We start from the raw sequence: 21,502 nt of genomic DNA on the forward strand, positions 1-21,502 counted from the left end.
CCTCTCATGCTTTGTAGATTATGTATTGCAGTTCATTGTTTGGGTCCTCCCCCCCCCCCACTCCATGCTTATTATCTGCTGGATTTCTTGCCATGTTTTTGTAGATTGGACTGTAATGTTCGCATTCCCTAGGTAGCACAAACACAGACACCAGGGAGCTTATGTTTACTTCGGAGCTTAGTTGCTTAATGCCAAGCTTGCTAAGGACTGGAAGCTGAACCAAAGATGTACAGGAAAAGTAGTTTTTTTATAATATTAGGAGAGAGAATCCAGTTCAGTCCTATCATTCTTTAACTTAGTAGTCTTTGCGATGCTTTGCTTTAGCAGTGTTAGACCTGTGTTCAAGGTTTAATACGAGCTGTGGGATATTAACAATTGACTTTTGAACGTTTTGTAGTACAGTGGTACCTCTGGTTACGTACTTAATTCGTTCCGGAGGCTGTTCTTAACCTGAAACTGTTCTTAACCTGAAGCACCACTTTAGCTAATGGGGGCCTCCTGCTGCTGCTGCTGCGCCACCGCTGCACGATTTTTGTTCTCATCCTGAAGCAAAGTTCTTAACCCGAGGTAATATTTCTGGGTTAGCGGAGTCTGTAACCTGAAGCGTATGTAACCCGAGGTACCACTGTATGCCATTAAGAAAGCATTTGTCCATTGCTTCCTTCCCTTCCTTCGAGTCTCTTCCTTAAAACCTCATGTTTTCTACATGGCCTCTTGTTTATGCTATCTATCTCTCTATCTTACAGGATTTCTTTTACCTACCCTTCACCATAAATTCCCAGAGAGGGTTAGAAAAATATAAAAACACAACATTAAAATGCGTTGAACTGGAGAGTGTGGTTTACACCAACTATGCTTGGTTTAAGCCAGTCACCTTCATAATTCATGGTTTTATGTGGACTTGTTTTGAAACTGACCAGAATTAGTAAAAACAAAACAAAAAAGCCCATGGTCATTAATTTCAATGCAACAACAAACTGAGTTTAAGGGAAACTGAGAATAAAGATTGCTACAACTTCTCTACCTAGCTGTGCATGAAGAGTGTTGTGGGAGGAGCACATGAACCTAAGGGTTCGCCATGTGTGTTCAACTCATGCAAACTGTCCCAAACCTTGGACTACTGGGTCCAGGGACTAGTTGGTGATCTCAGACACAAGAGTCTATGTTATTTATTCTGTATATTGTCAGGATCATCAGTGGAGGTCAGTATGGGTAAACTTATCTGAACATTATAACGTGCTTAGTTCTTAAATAATGATTATTTATGGCTGCTCACCAAACAATATGGATAACTACTTTACATATCATTGATTCATCCAGTAAATTTCAGCTCTTGTTTGTGGAAAGTTCTGGACACTTAAAGCTTGATCTTAAGTATCTTTACTTTAAGCCAGCAACTTAAGTGGGCGTTACGTTCTGGGGATCGGGTCTAAAGCCAAAATTGTGTATAGTCAAAACCTACTGGATTAAATGGCGGGTGGTATTGCCAAAGTCATTTCCCCCAAACCCTACCCCCTTTCTGCTCCTTTAATTTTTTTTATTATTTTTTATTATTTTTTTTGCCACACGCTTAAAGCTGAATGCACCCAAATTAAATGCGCATAAGTTGTGGGCAAGCATAGAAATTGCAGCATCATTCAAGTAACTGATCATGTTAAATTAAGATTCATGAATGTGTACATTACCAAACAAATCTGTTTCTTGTCTCTAAACTGGATGTGACTGATGGGTGTTATAGTTCAAACATGTGGAGGTCACGAGTTTGACATAGGCTACTCTTAACAAACTACCGTATTTTTCGCTCTATAACACGCACCCAACCATAACACGCACGTAGTTTTTAGAGGAGGAAAATCCGTAGGCATGCCACCCATAGGCATTCCCTCCATAACACGCACAGACATTTCCCCTTACTTTCTAGGAGGAAAAAAGTGAGTGTTATGGTGCAAAAAATACGGTAATTCTGCAGTGCAAATGGCGCACAGGCTATAGGACCAAAAGTTTTAGAAATGCTTTATTTAGCTACAGAGTAATATACTTTAATTATTACTTAGAATAGGATTGTATTCAACTAAATTCTATTTAGAAAAGACAAGTTGAAATTATAGACCTAACCTAGTCACATCTATTAATTTCCATGGGTTGACTTAACATTGAATACAATGCCTACATTTTAAAATGGGAAACTTTATTTTAAACTGATCCACTGTGACTCCTGTAAAGAAGGATAATCCTAGTGCCACCGTTGCTAGTGTCTGTGGCTTGTTGCTAAAGTTGGAAAAGACTTGAAAGTTTCCCCATAGCAAATATAATGTGTAATGAAATGCCAGCAATGTTCAAGACCAGCTTCTCTTTGTTCAGAAGGTAAACACCAAAATCATGAAGTCCTTATCAGGCTCCAGTGCAGAACAATCCAAATAGAGAATATAAAACACAACCCCAGTGTTTTTTAACAAGGCAGTGCCTTTTTGATCTCTCCCTGGTGGTAGAATGGCTCGAGGAGGATGTCCCGCATTCCTGGGAGTCTTGTGTGCCTGTAAAATTCAATTAGTAGTGAGAGCTCAAATCTACTGTTTTTGAGAGCTGTGTGCATCAGTGGTATCTGGTATTTTCCTTTTACAGATTACGCATACTTTGAATTAATAGTTTGTAGTTGCAGTTGCCACATCTACATTCTTGGTTTGATGGCAGTATCTGGCATTTTATACAATAAATGCAGGTCTTGGATCTTTTTCAAGGATATCACTGGAAAAGGGTTGAGTATATAGTCTTTGGTTTTCAAGACCATCAAGCACTTCTTAAGGCTCTCTCCCCATTGTTGTCCTTCTCAGAAAGGTATATTTTTTCTTACGTGCTGTGAAAATAGAAGAACACTCATACATTCTTGCCAAACCTTCCTTTTGCATATGCAAGGTAGTATTTTCTCTAAAGAAGGATGCCTATGTAGGAACATAACGTGGCAAACGTTAAACCAGTATTCGAAATTAATATGTCTTTTCCCCACAGTAAGGCACTCTAGTCACCTTCTGGTATCTATTAAAAATATTTCTTTCATAATTCACATTATTATTATTATTATAATTAATTTAATTCTAACTACTTTCTGTCTACCTGCCGCTGTGTAAACACATGCCCTCTAAATATGTACACATTATTATTATTTTGCAAGTCTTTGCAAAACGGAATAGTTTCAAAAGCACCCCCTGGGGGATCTTCTAGGTTGGAACTGGCCCATGATGACAGCTTTAAGCAGAGAAAAGCAGTCTGTTGTGCAGACCGTTATCCCATAGTGTCTCTTGGTGCTGACAGTTGGGGCACTTGTGAGCGTCAAAGCCAACACTCTTGTGTGAAAGCCGTGCCGAACATGGTTTACTAATCCCAGCACAATTGCCAAGGCGAAAGAAGCACTGTTGCCAGCATCTGTCAATGAAACCTACACCATAAGGTGAATATTCAGATTGCCACACTTGTTCATTCATTTCTTACACATGTATTCTGCCTTTACTCCAAAGTGGCTTAGGGTTCTCAGTGAGTTTAGAATGTGACAGACATGCCTCATTTCAGAAGGCTCTTTCAGATCTCCTTTTATCTGTTATCATAACCGAATATTCAATATCCTGAGATTTAAAAAAAAACGCCATTGTTCACTGGTCATTCACAAACACTTCTTTCTATTTTTCCTTTTGGATGATATGGTTCATTTCTCCAGTTGCTTTATGAGTTTCTGTTATTCAGTTTGTTTTGTTTCTGGGTGCTGGTGAAGATCAGATGAAACCAGTACAGTGGTACCTCAGGTTACATATGCTTCAGGTTACATACGCTTCAGGTTACACACTCCACTAACCCAGAAATAGTTCTTCAGGTTAAGAACTTTCCTTCAGGATAAGAACAGAAATCGGCCTCTGGCGGTGCGGGAGTAGCAGGAGGCCCCATTAGCTAAAGTGGTGCTTCAGGTTAAGAACAGTTTCAGGTTAAGAACGGACCTCTGGAACGAATTAAGTACTTAACCTGAGGTACCACTGTACACTCTTCTAGCAATCCCTGACTTCATTAGAGCATCCAGAGGTCTTAAGTTTAAATGGAGTTGATCTGTTACACTGAGGATAGTGTTGCAGGCTGTGCTATAGATAACTGGTAGAGATAGCTTGTGGTAACATTTGCATTTTGTTCCGAGGCTGGAGTAGTTAGCACAGTAAACATTGCAAAAGGACTCAGCAGAAAGACATTGGCCAGAAGTGCAGAGGCGTAAATGTCTCAGTCAATGAGACAAGGCAGTTCTGATTTCCCATCAACTGTCTCTACAAAGTCCGTGTCCAAGATGATAGCATGGCAAGGGACAATCAGACAAATCAGAAACAATCCTGGAAGTACAGTGGTGCCCCGCAAGACGAGTGCCTCGCAAGACGGAAAACCCGCTAGACGAAAGGGTTTTCCGTTTTGGAGGCGCTTCGCAAAACGAATTTCCCTATGGGCTTGCTTTGCAAGACGAAAATGTCTTGCGAGTTCCTGCGGGTTTTTCCCCCTCCCCCCCTTTTTCTAAGCAGCTTAGCCGCTTATCAGCTGATCCGCTAAACTGATAAACCGCTAATAGCGCTAATCCGCTAAGCTGTCAATGGGCTTGCTTCGCAAGACGAAAAACCGCTATACGAAGAGACTCACGGAACGGATTAATTTCGTCTTGCGAGGCACCACTGTAGTGTCCCCTTTACTTAGGAAGGTCTAAGCGGCTTGGCTTTCCCTGGGTTTTTAAATTTTGAAACACAGTCTTGCCATCATGTGAAAGTGCGACATGACGACCATAAATTGTAGTTTTACATTGTCCAGTTTACCAAATTTGCTTTGCAAAGTGATAAGGCCCGGACATTTTCAGTCTGCATCTAATAATAATAATAATAATAATAATAATAATAATAAAGTTTTATTTATATCCCGTCCTCCCCAGCCAAGGCCTTTGAACTCCAACTCATGTATGTTTATCTTAAAATTTTATACTACACCCCAATGTTGTCATTATTTTCCTTAAATCTTGTGAAGCAGTTGAAAACAATAAAAAAACATAGCAAACAGTAAGAGCAGCTTAACAGTAAAAATCACAGCAGCCAAATAAAAGTGGCTCAACCATTCTAGAATGCCTCTAGTGCTGAAAAGACAGACGAGTTAGATATCAGGTGAACCTCATCAAAGAGAGCTTTCCTGGGGAATGACCTTAAATGCATGGTCAGGTTTGCATGGGAGGAGGTAACGCGTGATTTAGTAATGTGTGAAGATCATTGGTACAATGGTGCCAATAAGTGCAACAAAAGAACAAGATCTTACATGTCAGAGCTTTGGTGATAGCGTGGGGAGTGGGCTTCAATTTGCATCTTCAAAATGGCCTTCTTTGTTTCAGTGGAACTTTTATTGACAGTGCAAATTGTGGGGTTGGTGGCTCCCCTTGCAGTTTGGCCCTTAGAGCCAAGAATTCTCCAGAATCATTATGATGGGCTGTGTCCAACTGCATATAGTACTCTTCTGAATACGGATCCAGCAGTCATCTCCTCCCTAGAACAGCCGTCTAGCATGTACCACATCCCTGGCACACTCCGCAACTGGATTTTCACATTTGGCATGAGAGAGTGATTCATGTTTAAAAAGTATGTCACCAACCTGAAAAGTTTGGAGAGCTCTATAAGTGGCCCATAATGGCACTTGTATCTGGTCGCGCAGATTGTTGCTTACAGTACTGTCAAGTTCACAAGTGGTAGTGGCATTGGAAGACATTTGCCTGTTTCCCTTTCTATTCATTGGCAGGCAGTAATGTAAAAACTGTTTACTCTGCGTTTCTGTAGAAGAAATTTACCTAGAAAGAGTTTGGCAGGCATATAAGAGCATTCACACTCTTTCCCCCTCCCCTCTTGTTTCTGCAGTGTGACAGTGACCTTGGTATGAAATGACTGATGTGCTGTTTCTTTGTGAGCATGGGTTTCCTGTTCCTAAAGGAAAAGGCAATTCTCTGTTCTTTGCAGTCAATAACAAATATGATTATATGTTTGTAGGTAGGCCCACCCCACCCCAATTTGTCTGCTGGGAAATTAAGCTAAAGCAACTCCAAATTAATATTGGGTAGTATTTGCCTGTAGCGTGCAGAAACCTTGGCTAGAGTTTGTTGCCCTCCACTAAGGCCAGGGGTCAGCAACCTTTTTCATCTGTGGGCCGGTCCACCATCCCTCAGACCATGTGGTGGGCCGGACTATATATTTTTTTGGGGGGGGGATGAACGAATTCCTATGCCCCACAAATAACCCAGAGATGCATTTTAAATAAAATCATATATTCTACTCATGTAAAAACACGCTGATTCCCAGACCATCTGCGGGCCAGATTGAGAAGGCGATTGGGCCGCATTTGGCCCACGGGCCTTAGGTTGCCTACCCCTGACTATGGCTGTGAGTCAACAAAAAGCTATTTAGAAAAACATTTCTTAGGCGTTTTCTGTCCCCCTCCCCCCGCAACGGCCAATAATTGTACTGGCTTTAACAAAAGTGTCTTATTGTTTTTAAAGAATTAAATAGGACATATTCTCTTTTTAATTGGTTTTTTTTTGTAGCATTGGATTTGTCCCACATACCATGTTAAAATTATTTTTAAAACTTCATGGAAAGAGGAGGAGAGACTTCGTTGTACATAAAGCTGTCAGGTCCATATTGCTTCTATCCTAATGGTGGAAATGGTCCTGGGCGCTAAGATAGGGTCCCCATTTGTGCTTTGGCATATTTCTTTCTGTGGCTTATGATGGTTTAACCATACACAGAACCAATACTACCGGTGCTGATAAGTTCTGCTGGACATCATTATAGAGCCAAAATGCCATGACTTGTATTTCCCAGGTCAGATCATATTTATTCCTAACTTTGTGGTCGTGAAAGGAAACCAGAATAGGCAGCCAACAAGTCCAGTGTTGGCTTTATGGCTCTCGAGGCATTATTCATTACTAGATAACCAGAACTGTCTTTCCTATAAGATCCTTGAGGGAAATCACATGTTTTCAGTTTATGTGGTTTTGAGGGGGGGGGGAGGGGGGGAGGGGGAAATTGCAGTGAAACATGGTCCCAGTTGAACTACTCCCTTCCCTTTAATCTTTCTCTTGCCTCATCCACAATGTTTTTCTCTTTTCACATTTTCTATCTTGCAGTTTTCACTTTTTTACTATTATTGACTGGAAAGAGTAACATTATGATTAGCCTTCAAAAGGTTCATCTCCATCTGTATATGTTGATATGTCGTCTAACTGGAGGTTTTTGCAAGGATATTTGCAGAACTACTGGGGAAATAATAATAATAATAATAATAATAATAATAATAATAATAATTAGCATTTACATAGTGCTTTCGACTGGAGTGTTGTTGGTTTTTAAAAAAATCATTTTTATTAACTGGAGTGTTGTTTTGAGTCCCAATAGTTTGAGAATTCAGAATTTACGAAAGCAGCCTACAGTTCATTTAATTTAAAATACACAGCATGATCTTAGGTGGTGTTTGTTTGAGATTGCCTCACTTGAGTTGAATGGAATTTTATATCCAAGTTAAGTTTGCATGAAATTGCAGCTTTAACATTGCATTGCGTTCTGATGTAATTTCCTTAATTTGCAGCAAAGAACACAGGGAGTAGCACGCTGTATAGAATACATGCTGTAGCAAATGATCCTAAAATATTCAGGGATTTCCCATTCTCCCTTTCCTAACTTGGCACCACCTACCTGCATTTTTAAGTGCTCTCTGCAGTCAGCTGTCTTGCTGACTAGGCAGATGCGGGAGGGAGAGAAAGGTCCTCTTTCCTGAATCTCTTCACTGCATAGCTCACAGATCTAGTACTACAGGGGCAAAAGCTGAGTCAGAGAAGAGATGCAGTCTGCGCTATAGGCTTTCATGGCCCAGTTCAGGCTTTTAGACTGCATGATCAACCACAACTGGAGTTTGATATGTAACCTGTATTGCGCTTGGAGTGGTCAGGTTTGTCCATTATATTTAGTTGTTTATGAAGAGGGGGGAAATACTGTGCAAAAGGCACAAACGAAACCCCATGTCCCTTTTCCTCCTACCCCCTACCCCTTTCATCTCCTATGCTGCATAATATGTCATAATATTTAGTGAAGGACAGTCAGCTGTGTCGTATGTAAAAGGATTGTTTTGCTGCTGTAGTTAACTTAGTTTAGCTACTGAATTGGTTACTGGGAACTGCTTTTGCAAAGACTTAACAGGACAGATTGCAGTAAAGGATGCAGCAAAGTAAGAGGCAGTTCAGTTCAAGAAGGGATTAGAGATACTGAAGGAATAGACTGATTTAAAAGCATGCATTTGCATAGAACTATAGTTGTTACATAGCTGTCTTTCAGGGATATATATTAACATTATTCAGGAATAGATATCAACATTATTATATATTCCTTTTTGTACAGGGAAAGGCTTTAATCATACAGATGTTCGGGTATAGGAGTTTGACATTGCTTAGAAAGTAAATAACCTAAAATGTAATGTGTTTTCAGACTAGTTTTTAACATAAGCAAGGTAAACTTGTTTATGTGAGTTCAAGGTAGTAGCTGGAACTAGCACAATTTTGGTTTCAAGAACACTGCAGTTTTCCCTATTTTTAGGCTCTGAAATTCTGTATTGGGAAACTTGACTTTGCTTCCGCCTCAGATAAAGGACAAATTACTGGAAGGAAGAACTCTGCATCCTAAAGGGGGGGGGGGAATGGGACCCTGAGAAAGGGCATGGAAGGGCTGAAAGTCATGAAAGGAGAAGGGAGTGTTATGTGCTGGGAATAGGGGTGTGTGTGTGTATGAATGAGAGAGAGAGAGAGGGAGAGAGATAAGAGATATGATGGGTGGGAACTGCAGTTATCTGTCCCATGTGAAGTAGTATGAGAGTAGGTGGAATCAGGTGTTCCAGGTTGTTCCTGGCAAGGTTGGCAGTGTGCCCTAAAGAGTGGCTTCCTTTATCCTAGCTAGGAACTGAATTACCGGTATGTGCTTCTGGGGACTGGAGTACGGTATTACCAACATTAGTGAAGATTTACTTACTTATGCCAAAAGAAAAGTCCTTGAAGCATGTATTGTTTTCTGTTTTTTTTCTCTTAAAAATTATAATCATCATCATCACCTGCCCCTCCCTCTCCAAACCCTTTCCAATTGTTCAGCAGTGGGGAGTAGGCAGGACAGATTATTCAGCCCCACCATTTCCCCCTTTACTCAACTTCCAGGATAACCACTCTGCCCTTGGTTTTATACATCTTGGGTTAGCAATGTCGTACCCATGGACACAGTGTCAGCCTTGAGGGCTTTCTGTGGTGTCCACAAAGCATCTGAGGTCCCTACTCCTGCCATCATGAAGTGGAGAAGGTGGCTTTTCTTTTTCCTGCTCTTGAAAAATATGCGGAAATGAAGTGGGAGGTGCTGCTCTCTCCCACTTCCTGTTTCAGTTTTTATGGGTTTTCAAGGCTCAGATTGGAACTTGAGCATCTGTACATAAACTGGAGTGACAGAGAGGGCAGAAGGGAAAGAAGGGGAGGGCAGGAGGGAATAGAGGACAAAGAGGGGTGCAAGAGAGAGAGAAAGAGAATGGAGCCCTGGGAGAAGGTGTGTGTGTACACATGTGTATTAGTTGGATCCAGTAAAGCAGATCCTCCTGAAATGGCCCAATCTTTTCACAGGATCCTTCTACCCCATCTACCATCAGCTAGTGGATCACATATCTATGTTGACTCCATTGATCTGGTTCAAAAACACAAATCTGAGACATGGATATTTATGGAGCCTCATAATTTTTAACAGGGATCCTTGCAAAAGCACTATCAAATCATAGGTCATCTCTGCATCCACGGAGGTATTCTGTGATTTGTAGCTGGTTTTGCTGGCACAAAGATCAATATCATGGATCAGTATTTCTTTGGCAAGCATGGGATCTTCTTACTATGCAGCCTACCAATGTAAGCTTTAGTATGATGGTGGGTTTTTATGGGAGTGGGTGGGGCTGTGTAGAAGCATGCAAGTTCAAAACGATCAAATCTAGTTCAACTGGATCTGACTTTTACACAGGACCTAAGTATGTGTGTGTATGTGTATACTTTCTGTCTGTGGGGTGGGAGGGGAGTGACCCTGGGGTGGCTCTCTCAAAATTCCAGATGTACTTATGGGCCCAAAGAGGTTGGCGACCCCAGCTGCCACTTTAGAAATAATGGAAAGGAACAGTAGCTACTCAAGGCGGGCCCAACCAAGTCATCTCAGCCACAGCTTGCTTTGACAAGCTTCAGTGGCAAGACCTTCAGTAGCTTCACTTGTTTGTGCAAGGAACAATTCCTCCTTGCCCATGGCAAGTAATCAGAGTCGTCAGAAGGACTTTAGAAGAGCTATGCTGAATCACGCCAAAAGTCTGCCTGGACCAGTATACTGCTTCCCACTGTGGCCAGCCAGAAGCTTTCAGGAAGCCTGTAAAGGAAGACATGAAGGAAACAACTTTTCTTTGTTTGTTTTCTTTGCATCAACTGCTATGCAGAAGATACACTGCCTTTGAACACAGAGGTCCCATTTTAGCTTTCATGATGGTATCCAGGCATGAATTGAGTGCTGCACTTCTCATTTTTAAAACTAAGCGTTTTTTTGCAACTAATATATTGGACTGGATCCTTATATTACGGTAGTTAGTTGACTTACGTTAGTTAGTTGGACTTGGTTTCCATTGAAATTAGGACTTGTACCATTGATTCACATGGGTCCTAAGCTCAATTAACATAGAGGCTACAATTCTATATCAGGTATACCCAGTGCTATTTTTCTAGAAAAATAGGTACCAGAACTCACCACGAACGCCTCCGATGTTCTCTTATAATGGCAATGGCGCCCACTTGAGAAGTGCTGGAACTGAGTTCCGGCACGTTCCGGCTGAAAAACAACCTTGGGTATACCTACATTCCTAGGAATAACTTTCGGGCAGAGGATTTTACTGCTAGTCTGGATCCACAACATGTTTACTAGGTCATTACTAATTTTTTCTAAGGTAGTATAAATTAGGTCTCTTTGAGACTTGTAAATATCCACATCAAATAATTATCTGGCTAATAATGAGGTGTTGGTGGGGAGAGGTCTAATAGCTGAGTGTAAAAAAGGAAACTGCCTTTTAAAATTTAGAACAAAGTGCTGATTTTCCTTTTTGTGTTTTAAGGAGGACAGTTCAGCTAAGCTTTTAGACACTTGAGTTTTCTTAGACAGCAGACTTCCTGTAATGAATGAAGGGGAACTTCATCTACAGTTCATGCCTTTGAGCCCGCCACAAAGTAGTTTATGTTCAAGCAGAAATGGAATGTGAATGCTGAAAGGTCCAGTGCTGATCTTTGTATGTATGAAATGTGTAATCCTAGTTCAAACCAGTCATGGAAAATAGGGCCTCTAGGAATTTCAGATGTGACAGTCTTCTGGGTCTCTCTGTTTACTTGAGTCTTCCTTCAATTCTCAGTCCTTTGGGTCACTTATGGAAAGGATTCACCTGCATAATAAATGCACCACCAGGAGTGGGAGAGACCAGCAATCCACACGCCCAAGAGGAAAGGGCGGAGCTGGGTCATATGGTTAAATGAAACGTCTTGGGTGGATCTTGGCATGTATAAACTCTGGGGCTGTGGTTTATATGACTGGGCAAGCGACAGAGGTAAACATAAAAAAATCCAGTCATATAGGTGTGACTTCATAAAAGACTCAAATCGAGATTACATTGCAGTCCAAGTCATCATACAGCATATTTTCTAAAGAGATTTCTGCACAATAAGCTGGAGGTGATAAATCCTTCATGAAGTTAAAGAGCACTGTAATATAGGCGTTCCTTGTTTTTATTGCATGTGTCTTTTGGGTTGCTGCTTCACTGTTTCGGTTCTATCTGTGGTTTTGTTTCTTACATTTTATATCCCACACCCTTCCTCTAAAGAAGTTCAGGATGGTGTAGGCTGCATAGGGATTATTCCTACAGTTAACTTTGAAGAGGCCAACTCAGAAGTAGTTGTTGTTTAGTCATGTCCGACTCTTCGTGATCCCATGGACCAGAGCACGCCAGGCACTCCTGTCTTCCACTGCCTCCCGCAGTTTGGTCAAACTCATGCTGGTAGCTTCGAGAACACTGTCCAACCACCTCGTCCTCTGTCGTCCCCTTCTCCTTGTGCCCTCCATTTTTCCCAACATCAGGGTCTTTTCCAGGGAGTCTTCTCTTCTCATGAGGTGGCCAAAGTATTGGAGCCTCAGCTTCCGGATCTGTCCTTCCAGTGAGCACTCAGAGCTGATTTCCTTAAGAATGGAGAGGTTTGATCTTCTCACAGTCCATGGGACTCTCAAGAGTCTCCTCCAGCACCATAATTCAAAAGCATCAATTCTTCGGCGATCAGCCTTCTTTATGGTCCAGCTCTCACTTCCATACATCACTACTGGGAAAACCATAGCTTTTACTATACGGACCTTTGTTGGCAAGGTGATGTCTCTGCTTTTTAAGATGCTGTCTAGGTTTGTCATTGCTTTTCTCCCAAGAAGCAGGTGTCTTTTAATTTTGTGACTGCTGTTACCATCTGCAGTGATCAGAAGTAGGCTTAGAGGTAATTACCGTAGTGGCCCAGAGTCACCTAGTGGTGATAATGAATGATTTTCATCAGTGGTGATAATGAATGATTTTAATTTAATATTAATTTAATTTAATTCAAAGTGAAGTTCCTGGTTCTCTTTCTATTGTTTCACCTTCACTACAATCCTGCAAGGTTGGTGAGTGTCATACGTAGGGACTTGCCCAATATCATCCAGTGAGAGCTTCATGGCCTAGTGGGAAATTTGAATCTGGGCCCCCTCAGTCCCATTCTTACACTCTAGACAAAACACTTTGCTGAACTAGGGTTTCTCTGTTGCCAGCTGAATTACAGCAGGACAACTTTCTCTTTTCTCTTTTGACTTGGATCCTTACCTGATGAAGCGAGCCAACCCTACTCCCTTCCACCATTCAGATAACATCTTTTCTAAACCAGGTAATCCATGCAATCTAACTGCCCCTAATTCTGACAGAAAAGAATCACATGAACTGAATCCTGTGATCAGCCTACTGGCCTTAGAAGTTGAGAATAAATAAGTTGTGGAGTGAGGATGTTCTTAAACCTTCATGTAGAAATGGAAGGTCAAGGGCATATTTATGTTGAAGGTCATTTCTGTTCCTCCACCAAACTCCAGTTTTTATTGGAAGGCAATTTCAATGTTGAAATACTATGATTTCTGTACTTTTTAACCCTCTGTTTCAGGGTGTGCCATTTTGTGTACATGGTTTACTCAGATTTTTAGTGCTGCATTTTAAATCACCAGTGTTTTATTTATAGTAATGAACATCTGGCTCATGGTCCCTGTATATTTTGTAGTAGTCATGGTGACAGAGGAACAGGACTTAGGACCTTGGAATGTGAAATACATCTGTGCTCCAATACCATCTTATTTCTTGGCCTTAGTAGGCACTTGTCTCAGACTTTGAAACTTTAGCAGCAGTAAGAGCTAGAAACCGGATCTTCAAAGAGTTGTTGGGTTGTGGGGTTTTTTTGGGGTGGTGGTGGTATCCTTGCATAATTCTACATGCACTCTTTAAGTCATTCATATTTGCTCGATGCTGGGTAAAGTTCTGGTGTAAGCACTTGATTGCTGCTGAGGCCAACACATTGCTCTCTATCCTGCCTGGGTCCCTGACGCTTCTGCTCCCTGTAGCACTCCAGCTGCCAGGCAAACACCCACCCCCAACACAGAGGTCTGGTGGCACCAACACTGTTGGAATGGAAGCTGAGTGGTCCCAGGTGGCTCCACCTGATAGAACACCTGGTCCACTGTGGACCAGCCAGTGTGTTAAGATCAGCCAGGGAGGCTGTCTTGGTGGTGGTAACTTTCACTGAGGTGGACTGGCAGCAAGGGCTTTCTTGGTGGTGGCACCCTAGCTTTGGAACTTCCTGCTCTCAGATACAATCGGTGTAAATGCTTATGAATTTCTAGCTCAAGTTAAACACCTGGTTCCAGTTTTTTTGAGGGGGAAAGTTTGAGCGGGGGTGGTGGTGGCAGAGTGGTGGACCCACATGAGAAGATGAGATGAGCATGCAGGATCAGGCCAATGACCCATTTATTCCAACATCCAGTTCTCACAGTGACCAGCCAGTTCTCCCTCAATTTTTTTCCCTGGGCCTTTACATTTCTAATGAGCCAGAATTCAGCCAAAGTTAAGCACTTTAAAGTCCCGGTGATTATGAAGCATTGTTAGTTTGCAGTTTGTTTCGAACTTTCCTATGTTGCTACTTAGAAGTAAGTGTGTTGTGCTTATAGATCACTTAGTTCCCTAGAATCGCAGTAAATGGACATTGCTAGGTGTCTGTCTCTTTATGTGTATGCGTGAGCTCACACACAAACATAATATAAAAGGCTTTTAAGATACTAGATTTTACTTGTGGTGTGTGGAGATGTGACAGTGTGGCCCCATGGACAGTATTTGGACTTGTCTTCCAAAGCCTGATAATTCACGAAATCTCTGAACGACTTTTAGCAACTTCCATTCTCTGAGCCACATTTACATATATGTGTAAAAAAATAAACAAATTCATACCATACCTTGCAAATGTGGGAATATGGAACATAAATTATGTACAACACATTGCAAATTTGTTGAATAATAAGGATAAGTTTCATGCCCTGAAATTGTTTTTAAGTTTTATTTATTGTTTTATGTGTTACGAACAACTCAGTTACGATTTAAGAACAACTCAGCTACAATATCACTGCAGCATTCTTGTATATATGGTCTTCAAAAATGTTGTAAAATGTGCATGATAAATATTTCTTATTTTTTTATTTAGTGGTTTTGCCCTGAAATGTTCTATCATATCTACATATTTTCTTGGAGTCTGGTTCTGGTTGACAATTCAGCAAGGCCTGCAGCCCCAAAATTCACTGTTAGAGAATTAGGTGGGAGTCATTCTCTTTAAGAGCAAGTACTATTGCTAGCTGAAGAAGCTGGTAGCTGATTGTTGTTGTTCTTAAGTGGAGGAAAATGGCAATGGCACTTGCTTTATACGTATCTGTTTGTCTTACACTGCTGAGAAGCACAAACAGTAGGGTGGTTGGAATGTGGCCAAAAGTGCTCATATTGTAGAATAAATTATTGATTTCATCCATCTGGCAAGTACTGTCAACTTCTTTTAACAATCAATATATTTATTAGGATTTCCATTAGACAGGTATTAAACTAACCCCTCTCTCCCTCTTTTGTTTTTAATGCTTCTTTCCACTAGTGGAGAGTCTTCAATATGCATAATTATGCAGATTAGCATATTCAAACGATATGCTGGAGGACATTGCAGCTGCCTTTAAAACCTGAAAATACAAGTTTCATACCACCAGTATAGATCTTCTCTTGTCCTCTGTCACTTTTTCCTTCTGTGATTCTTTGGAAGTGCTTTTTCATTGTGGCGCCTCAGTTTGTAATGTTAGTTAACATTTTTTTGCACTGTGCATGTGGTAACCATGCAAACAAACTAGCCTCCAGTCAAAAGCACTTCTTGGATTGGGGCCCACAAACATCCTGGACACGGTTTCTTTGTCATCACAGGAGTGTTAACTCCAACCCTCAGCCTTATGTATTATTTTCCATCTTGGATGTCCAGATAGTTTTCATTCTGAAGTTATTTTTTCCAGGCCAGGTCTCTTCTGGCTTCTTATCCTTTCCATGGCCAAATCGACCCTTTCTAGATATTTCCATGACCCTTTTAATAAGCTGATTCAAGTTTTTAATGTCCAGCTTTACTACACCAGTGCAATAGTTTTACTTGTTTAAACAGCCATCACATCATGAACTTGATGGGAGTCAGAGGTACCAAGCTATGCTTATAGTCGCTAAGCCTCTCAGTTTACCCATACCATATTTCGCCACTGCAAAATGGCTGCACCCCCTTTTTTGGACCCCAAAATTGGTCCCAGAGCATTCCCTGCTTAATAGTCACAGGGGTAATTCTGAGGTGAGCTGTGGGTTGGTGTGGGGGCTCCTGAGGCGGCAAGGGCCAAAGTCTAGGCCCTCATTGGCTTAGTCCTGACGTAGCAGAGGTAGCTGGAGAGGCGAGGCGAGGCGAGGCAAAGCCAGACCCAGGTTGCTGCTGCTGTTGCCGCTGCTGCCACTTGACTTAGGCTCCCTTAGGGCACCCCAGCCAAGAAGGGGAATCGGTGGGCAAGCGACCACCCCTGCCTCCTGTCCGCAACCCTTTCCTCCACTTCTGTCCCGTAATTCACCGCATAGTGGTCGCACACCCCTTTTTGGATAGGAAAATAATGCGACCCTTGCGTGGTGAAATAAGGTAAGCATGCATTGTGAGTGCATTACACTGGATAAAGTAATTTTGTGGAGTAATTCTGAACTTGTATCTGTAATTTGAGTATTTCCTTTTCTAGCGTGTTACCTGTAGGTTAGAATTATTTGGACAGATTGCCAAGGTTGGTGTTCATGAAAGGCATCACTGTGTCTTAAAAGAAGTTTCAAAAAACAGTCATTCAAAAGCCTCCACATGGAGGTATTATTAGGTGATGACATTCACCTAACTTTTCTGGAGCTCCGTCCATGCTCAGGACCTGAATGTAGGATCCTACACATAAGTCTGTTTTGGAAGTATTTCAGTCTTCATATTATGCTTCCTTGAGTTAGCACTGTCACTGTCTTATTTACAAGTCTCTGTGTGAACACAGAACATTATGTCAGAAACAGGCCGGAGTCTGCCAATTTGGGACTACAGATTTGAAAGAAATTGTGAGTGGGTAAAAGTGGACAAAGTGAGATATAGAAAGCTACAAACATCTGTCAGCAGTAGACCCGCCACCTTTTTCCATTTCAGGGTAGTTTATTATGGGGCTAGATAGGCAAATAGAGTTTCATTTCTAGCTAATATTTTAGTATTAAGCAAGGAGGCAGAGGCCCTGTGCCTCCTTTAGAGCTGTCACCTGCTATTAAATTGGGGTGGCGGGGGGGAGAAGGCCCTCTGGGGGGCAGCTCCTCACTTCACTCCAATTGTCAAAGGTGGGAGGTACAGGCGTTTTCTGTTACAGAACTTCACAGCTTCATAACTGTTTTGAGATGTCGGTGGCTCAACATCTGAGGTGAAAGTAGCTCAACATTACATGCCAGATGTGTTAGGCGCCTTTGAATGTCTGGATTGTGGGTGACTTATGCCTTGATTCAGAGTGCTCATCTCATTTAAAACAGATAACATTGAATGATTGCAGTGCAGGATTACATGGGACTCCCTTTTGAAGTCACCAGCTCAGAAGCTCCTTCAATCGGTCCAGAATGTGACTGCCAGAATGCTTACTGGATCTGGTAGAGTGGAGCACATAACTGATACTAAATCATCTGCATCGGTTCCCAGTTTGTGTTTGTACATGTAAACCCTGCTCTGTATACAAAGAGCAGTATTGTGTCCATTGTTGTACAGTATTTCATTTCTAGTAGCAGGGATTCTTTTACATATTTAAATTAGTCTTCCATTTCAATTAGTTTTCACTCTGTATTTTTTGTTTTAACCTGCAAATATACATCTTGCACCTTATTAAAAGAAATGATAAACTGAGAAAGGATCATTTTTGATAGTTGCAAATACAGGAACTATTTTACTCTTTAATATTACTATATAACACATTGGAATTAGTTTTAATTGCATTTTATTGTCTCTGGCAAACAGGAGTTGTATGCCATTGCTTCAGCCTAAAGGCCTTTATTTCACTTTCTAATAAGGATTTCTTAAGAGAGCTTTTCCTTTGAATGTGCTAGACTCCCCCCTCCAAGCTTTGACAGCATTAAAGGGTCTGCCAGCAGAGTGACAGATGCTCAGATCTAAAGGGTCTTCTACTGGACTTGGCACTTTTGAGGCTGCAATGAATGGCGGACAGGAGGGTTTATGGCTGCTTGCTAAAGTGGCATGTAGCTGAACTGAATTGCCCGCAAAAAATCTTTTTTAAAAAGTGGACCTCCTGATATATATATTTTAAATACTATTTCCCGGAAGGTACCTAATTGGCCTGAATATAAGCCTCACTCTCCCCCCCCCCCCAATTCAGACTGTGAAATATTAAAGTGTGGCTTATATTCGTGACCTTACAGTATGCAGCCAGAGCGTGGGGCAAACAGCACCAGGAGCGCGGCAAAGTGCCACCCGCCCTGTGTGAAGTCCTCCGTCCTCTCCCCCAAAGCCAGGAAAGGAGAGAGTGAGGAAGGCGAAAGGGCACAGGCAATGCAGCGTGGCCCCCCCCCGCCCAGTATGCAGCCAGGAGCAGCAAGGAATGGCTTATATTCAGGGTTGGTTTTTTTCCTCTCCCCTCCCTCCAATTTTAATAGTGCGGCTTATATTCAGATGCAGATTATATTCAGGCCAATACGGTATTTACAGGATAGCGGTGCCCTATAAAAATGATTGTTCTTTCTTTATAAAATGTATTCATATATGAAAAATACCAAGGTGATGTGAGTGCCGTGTATCTACGGTAATATCTTTAAGCAGAAACAATGGCAATTTCTGCTTTAAAAAAATTTCCCCTCGGATTTGGGGTCCATAACAATATGGACGCGTAACTTCATGTTCCAAATAATGAGGATGTAAAATAATAGAATAGACAGTTGAACTTAATAGGGAAAAGGAGGGAATGAGAAAAAAATTGCTTCTATGAATATCACAAAGGCAGCAGGGACAACATTGCTGCTTCAGGTTTTTCAGAATGAGGTCCCTGGAAAGGCGGGAAACCGTCATTTCCTTTGTTATAACAGGACGTAACTTACAGTAGCAGAGCACTTCATGATGTAAGACTCCATTCAATGTGTTATCCATGTGCAAGCGATAAGTCAACAGGGGCAGCATGACTGTGTCCCCAGCTTTCCAGTGCTGCCCCCTGACAGCTGTGCATTGTGCATGGTTGTCTAAAGCAATACAGTGGTACCTCTGGTTGCAGACGGGATCCGTTCTGGAGCTCCGGTTGGATCCTGAGGTTTCTGCAACCAAAGAGACCGATTCTGCGCATGCACGCAGCACGGTAGAGCGCTTCTGTGCATGTGCGCATGGTGAAACACTTCTGGGTTTGCCGTTTTCACAACCCGAAGTTTATGTTACCTGAGGGTAACATAATCCAAGGTTCTACTGTACATGTGTGGACTTCCATGCAATCTGGAACCCTGGTTGCATACGGTTCCAATATCCCTTAAAGTTCTAGGTGCGTAGACTTTCCTTCAGACTTGCACACCCAAGCAAATGTTGAGGGTTGGGGCTAGTATCACAGACTCACTTCTGGGGCTGTGGCACTAATGGGTTGATGGACTGCTATGTGTGCATCACATGAAAGGGGTTAATATTGGTAATATTGGTAACACACGAAATATTGGTAATATTTGGTAATATTGGTAATATTGGTAACACATGAAATTATAATTATAATTATGAATTATAATTATAATTATATATAATTATATAATTATAATTGGTAATATTGGTAACACACGAAATTATAATTATAAAGTTTTTTTTTCCATGATTATGTACGTGCTCGGATGCAGTCAATTGGCTCTGGTGGTATCTGGCTCTGTGTACAGTATTTACCACGCGGAATACGTCAGGATTATTTTTAACAGTGCCTATCAGTTTATGTTTATGAATGTATTCAACAAAGTATGCCATAGCAATGCCATTCAGAGGTTGCATGCAGACGTTGCATGCAGAGGTTGTGTTCAGAGGTCGCATGCATGTCAAGCAGAATTTATTTATAGTAGGAGTACCCTGTGGTTGTAAATAACTCTTAAGATCTCATCAATTGTTATTGGCAGTATATGTCTATAATAGTCACCACTGGAGTCTGTATACAACCCATTAACTCGGAGGTTTATTCACCTGTCAAGTAATATTCCAAAGCTACAAATGCATGTTTAAATATGTGTGCTCAATACTTTATTTATACTGTACACTGCTTGATTGTAAGAAACCTCAAAGCGGTTTACGAAAGATAAAACAGTAAAATCAAGAAAAATTCGCAACCATAGTTTTAAAGCATTCAAAAAATAAAATACTAAAACAGGTTAAAATAAATAAAGTAAATAAAGTAAAATTTCTAAGCAACTTTCTAAGCAACTGGGTGGGCTTGTCTAAACAAGAATGCTTTTAGCAGGCGCCAAAAAGAGCACAGTGAAGGTGCCTGCTTGATTTCAATAGGCAGGGAGTTCCAAAGTGCCACACTAAATGACTGAGTTCTTACAAATGTAGAACAGGTATGATGTGGCATGTACTACTTATTAAAATCATGTTGGTTTGGCTTTTCTAAAGCATCCCTCATACTGTTGTGCACTATTCAAAATATATTTGAATGGTTTTGCACATATCTTGCAGGTGTTCTTTTTAAAACCATTGAGCAGCAGTAATGCCTGTTTGTTGACGGCCTCTACGGAGGTATTCTCATACCTTTCAGTTTTTATAGGAGGCGGGAAGCATTCTTAACACAAAAGCTTTGCCATTGAAAGTTTAATTGCCATGACAGTGACCACTAGGGGTTACTTAGCCTCGTTAGGGAACATTTTAGTTAGGGTTTCGTTTTGAGTCCCTGTGTCTTTAAATGGGAGGGAAAGATGTGAATAGCAGTTCTGTACACTTTGGCATATTTTCCATTGCAGTTCAAGGTGCATCCTGCCAAGTGCAAATACCTGAGAGGTTTGGAAACTTGCCATATTCCGTTCTAATTTCTCTTCTACTTCCTCCTCCAGCCCTGTATGTTCCAAGCTAGACAGAAGAGTCCAGACGGCATCTATGTCCGGGTAGATTCCCAGGTTTTGTTATCAAAATGCCAGGGCCTGTTTTGCACTCCGATTCTTAGCTTCAGCATGCAACAAGTTGCCTTAGTTAGGTCACTCCATGTTCCCAGGTTTCACAGCCAGCCTTGGACTACTTTATTAGAACCACTCTCTTCTCCCCCCTGAGCTGCAGATGGAGTTCCCATGAATTTCACTGCAGCCTTGATGGAGCCCTGCAGCTGTGTGGAACTATTTTTCACACGGAGTGCAGTGCATAGAGTAAATAGTTTCGCAGGCAACTGAGGAAGCCAGAGTGGTCAGCAAATTCTGGCGGCTAAAGGAAACGGCAGGAAAATATAGTGCATGCAACTTTCCCAGGGATTTGTGGACTCTTACCTTTGTACTCCAGATTGCATTCCAGACACGTTAACAGCCAGAATTTCTCCAACACACTTCCCCCTTATTTCCACCCAGGTATACAACAGGCATTATTTCAGTTCAATAATACATTCCAGGCAGGTGAAAGTACTAGAGGAGAGCATGGAGCAGGGCCAGTGAGAGGCATGGCCTCAGTAAAGCTGCATTACACCTGTGGGTTTGACCTCTCCGCTCCTGGCCTATATTGTTTGGAAGCTGAACAACCCTTGGTGCAGTGAGCATCCAAAAGATATATTTCCTTGTT

At 41.6% G+C, this 21,502-nt stretch overlaps 2 protein-coding genes across 5 annotated transcripts in view; both read left to right on the forward strand.

Annotated features, from left to right (window-relative positions):
• PRTFDC1 (phosphoribosyl transferase domain containing 1) overlaps nucleotides 1-21,502 on the forward strand; it is a 168,159-nt gene that overhangs the window by 98,082 nt on the left and 48,575 nt on the right. The gene's annotated exons all lie outside the window — the stretch shown is intronic.
• The window catches only part of ARHGAP21 (Rho GTPase activating protein 21), a 105,108-nt gene that overhangs the window by 18,535 nt on the left and 65,071 nt on the right, over nucleotides 1-21,502 (forward strand). The window contains exon 1 of one of the 4 annotated variants that reach the window (XM_081834167.1): nucleotides 7,873-7,989. The exons of the other annotated variants lie outside the window; for them this stretch is intronic. Within the exon in view, the coding sequence (XP_081690293.1) occupies nucleotides 7,906-7,989 (84 nt within the window). The 5' untranslated portion in view covers nucleotides 7,873-7,905. Of the gene's footprint in view, nucleotides 1-7,872; nucleotides 7,990-21,502 lie in introns of those variants that run through there. 4 annotated transcript variants of the gene reach the window in all.

Source organism: Podarcis erhardii (genome assembly GCF_964252035.2).
Source record: "Podarcis erhardii genome assembly, chromosome: 12".
NCBI lineage: Eukaryota > Metazoa > Chordata > Lepidosauria > Squamata > Lacertidae > Podarcis > Podarcis erhardii.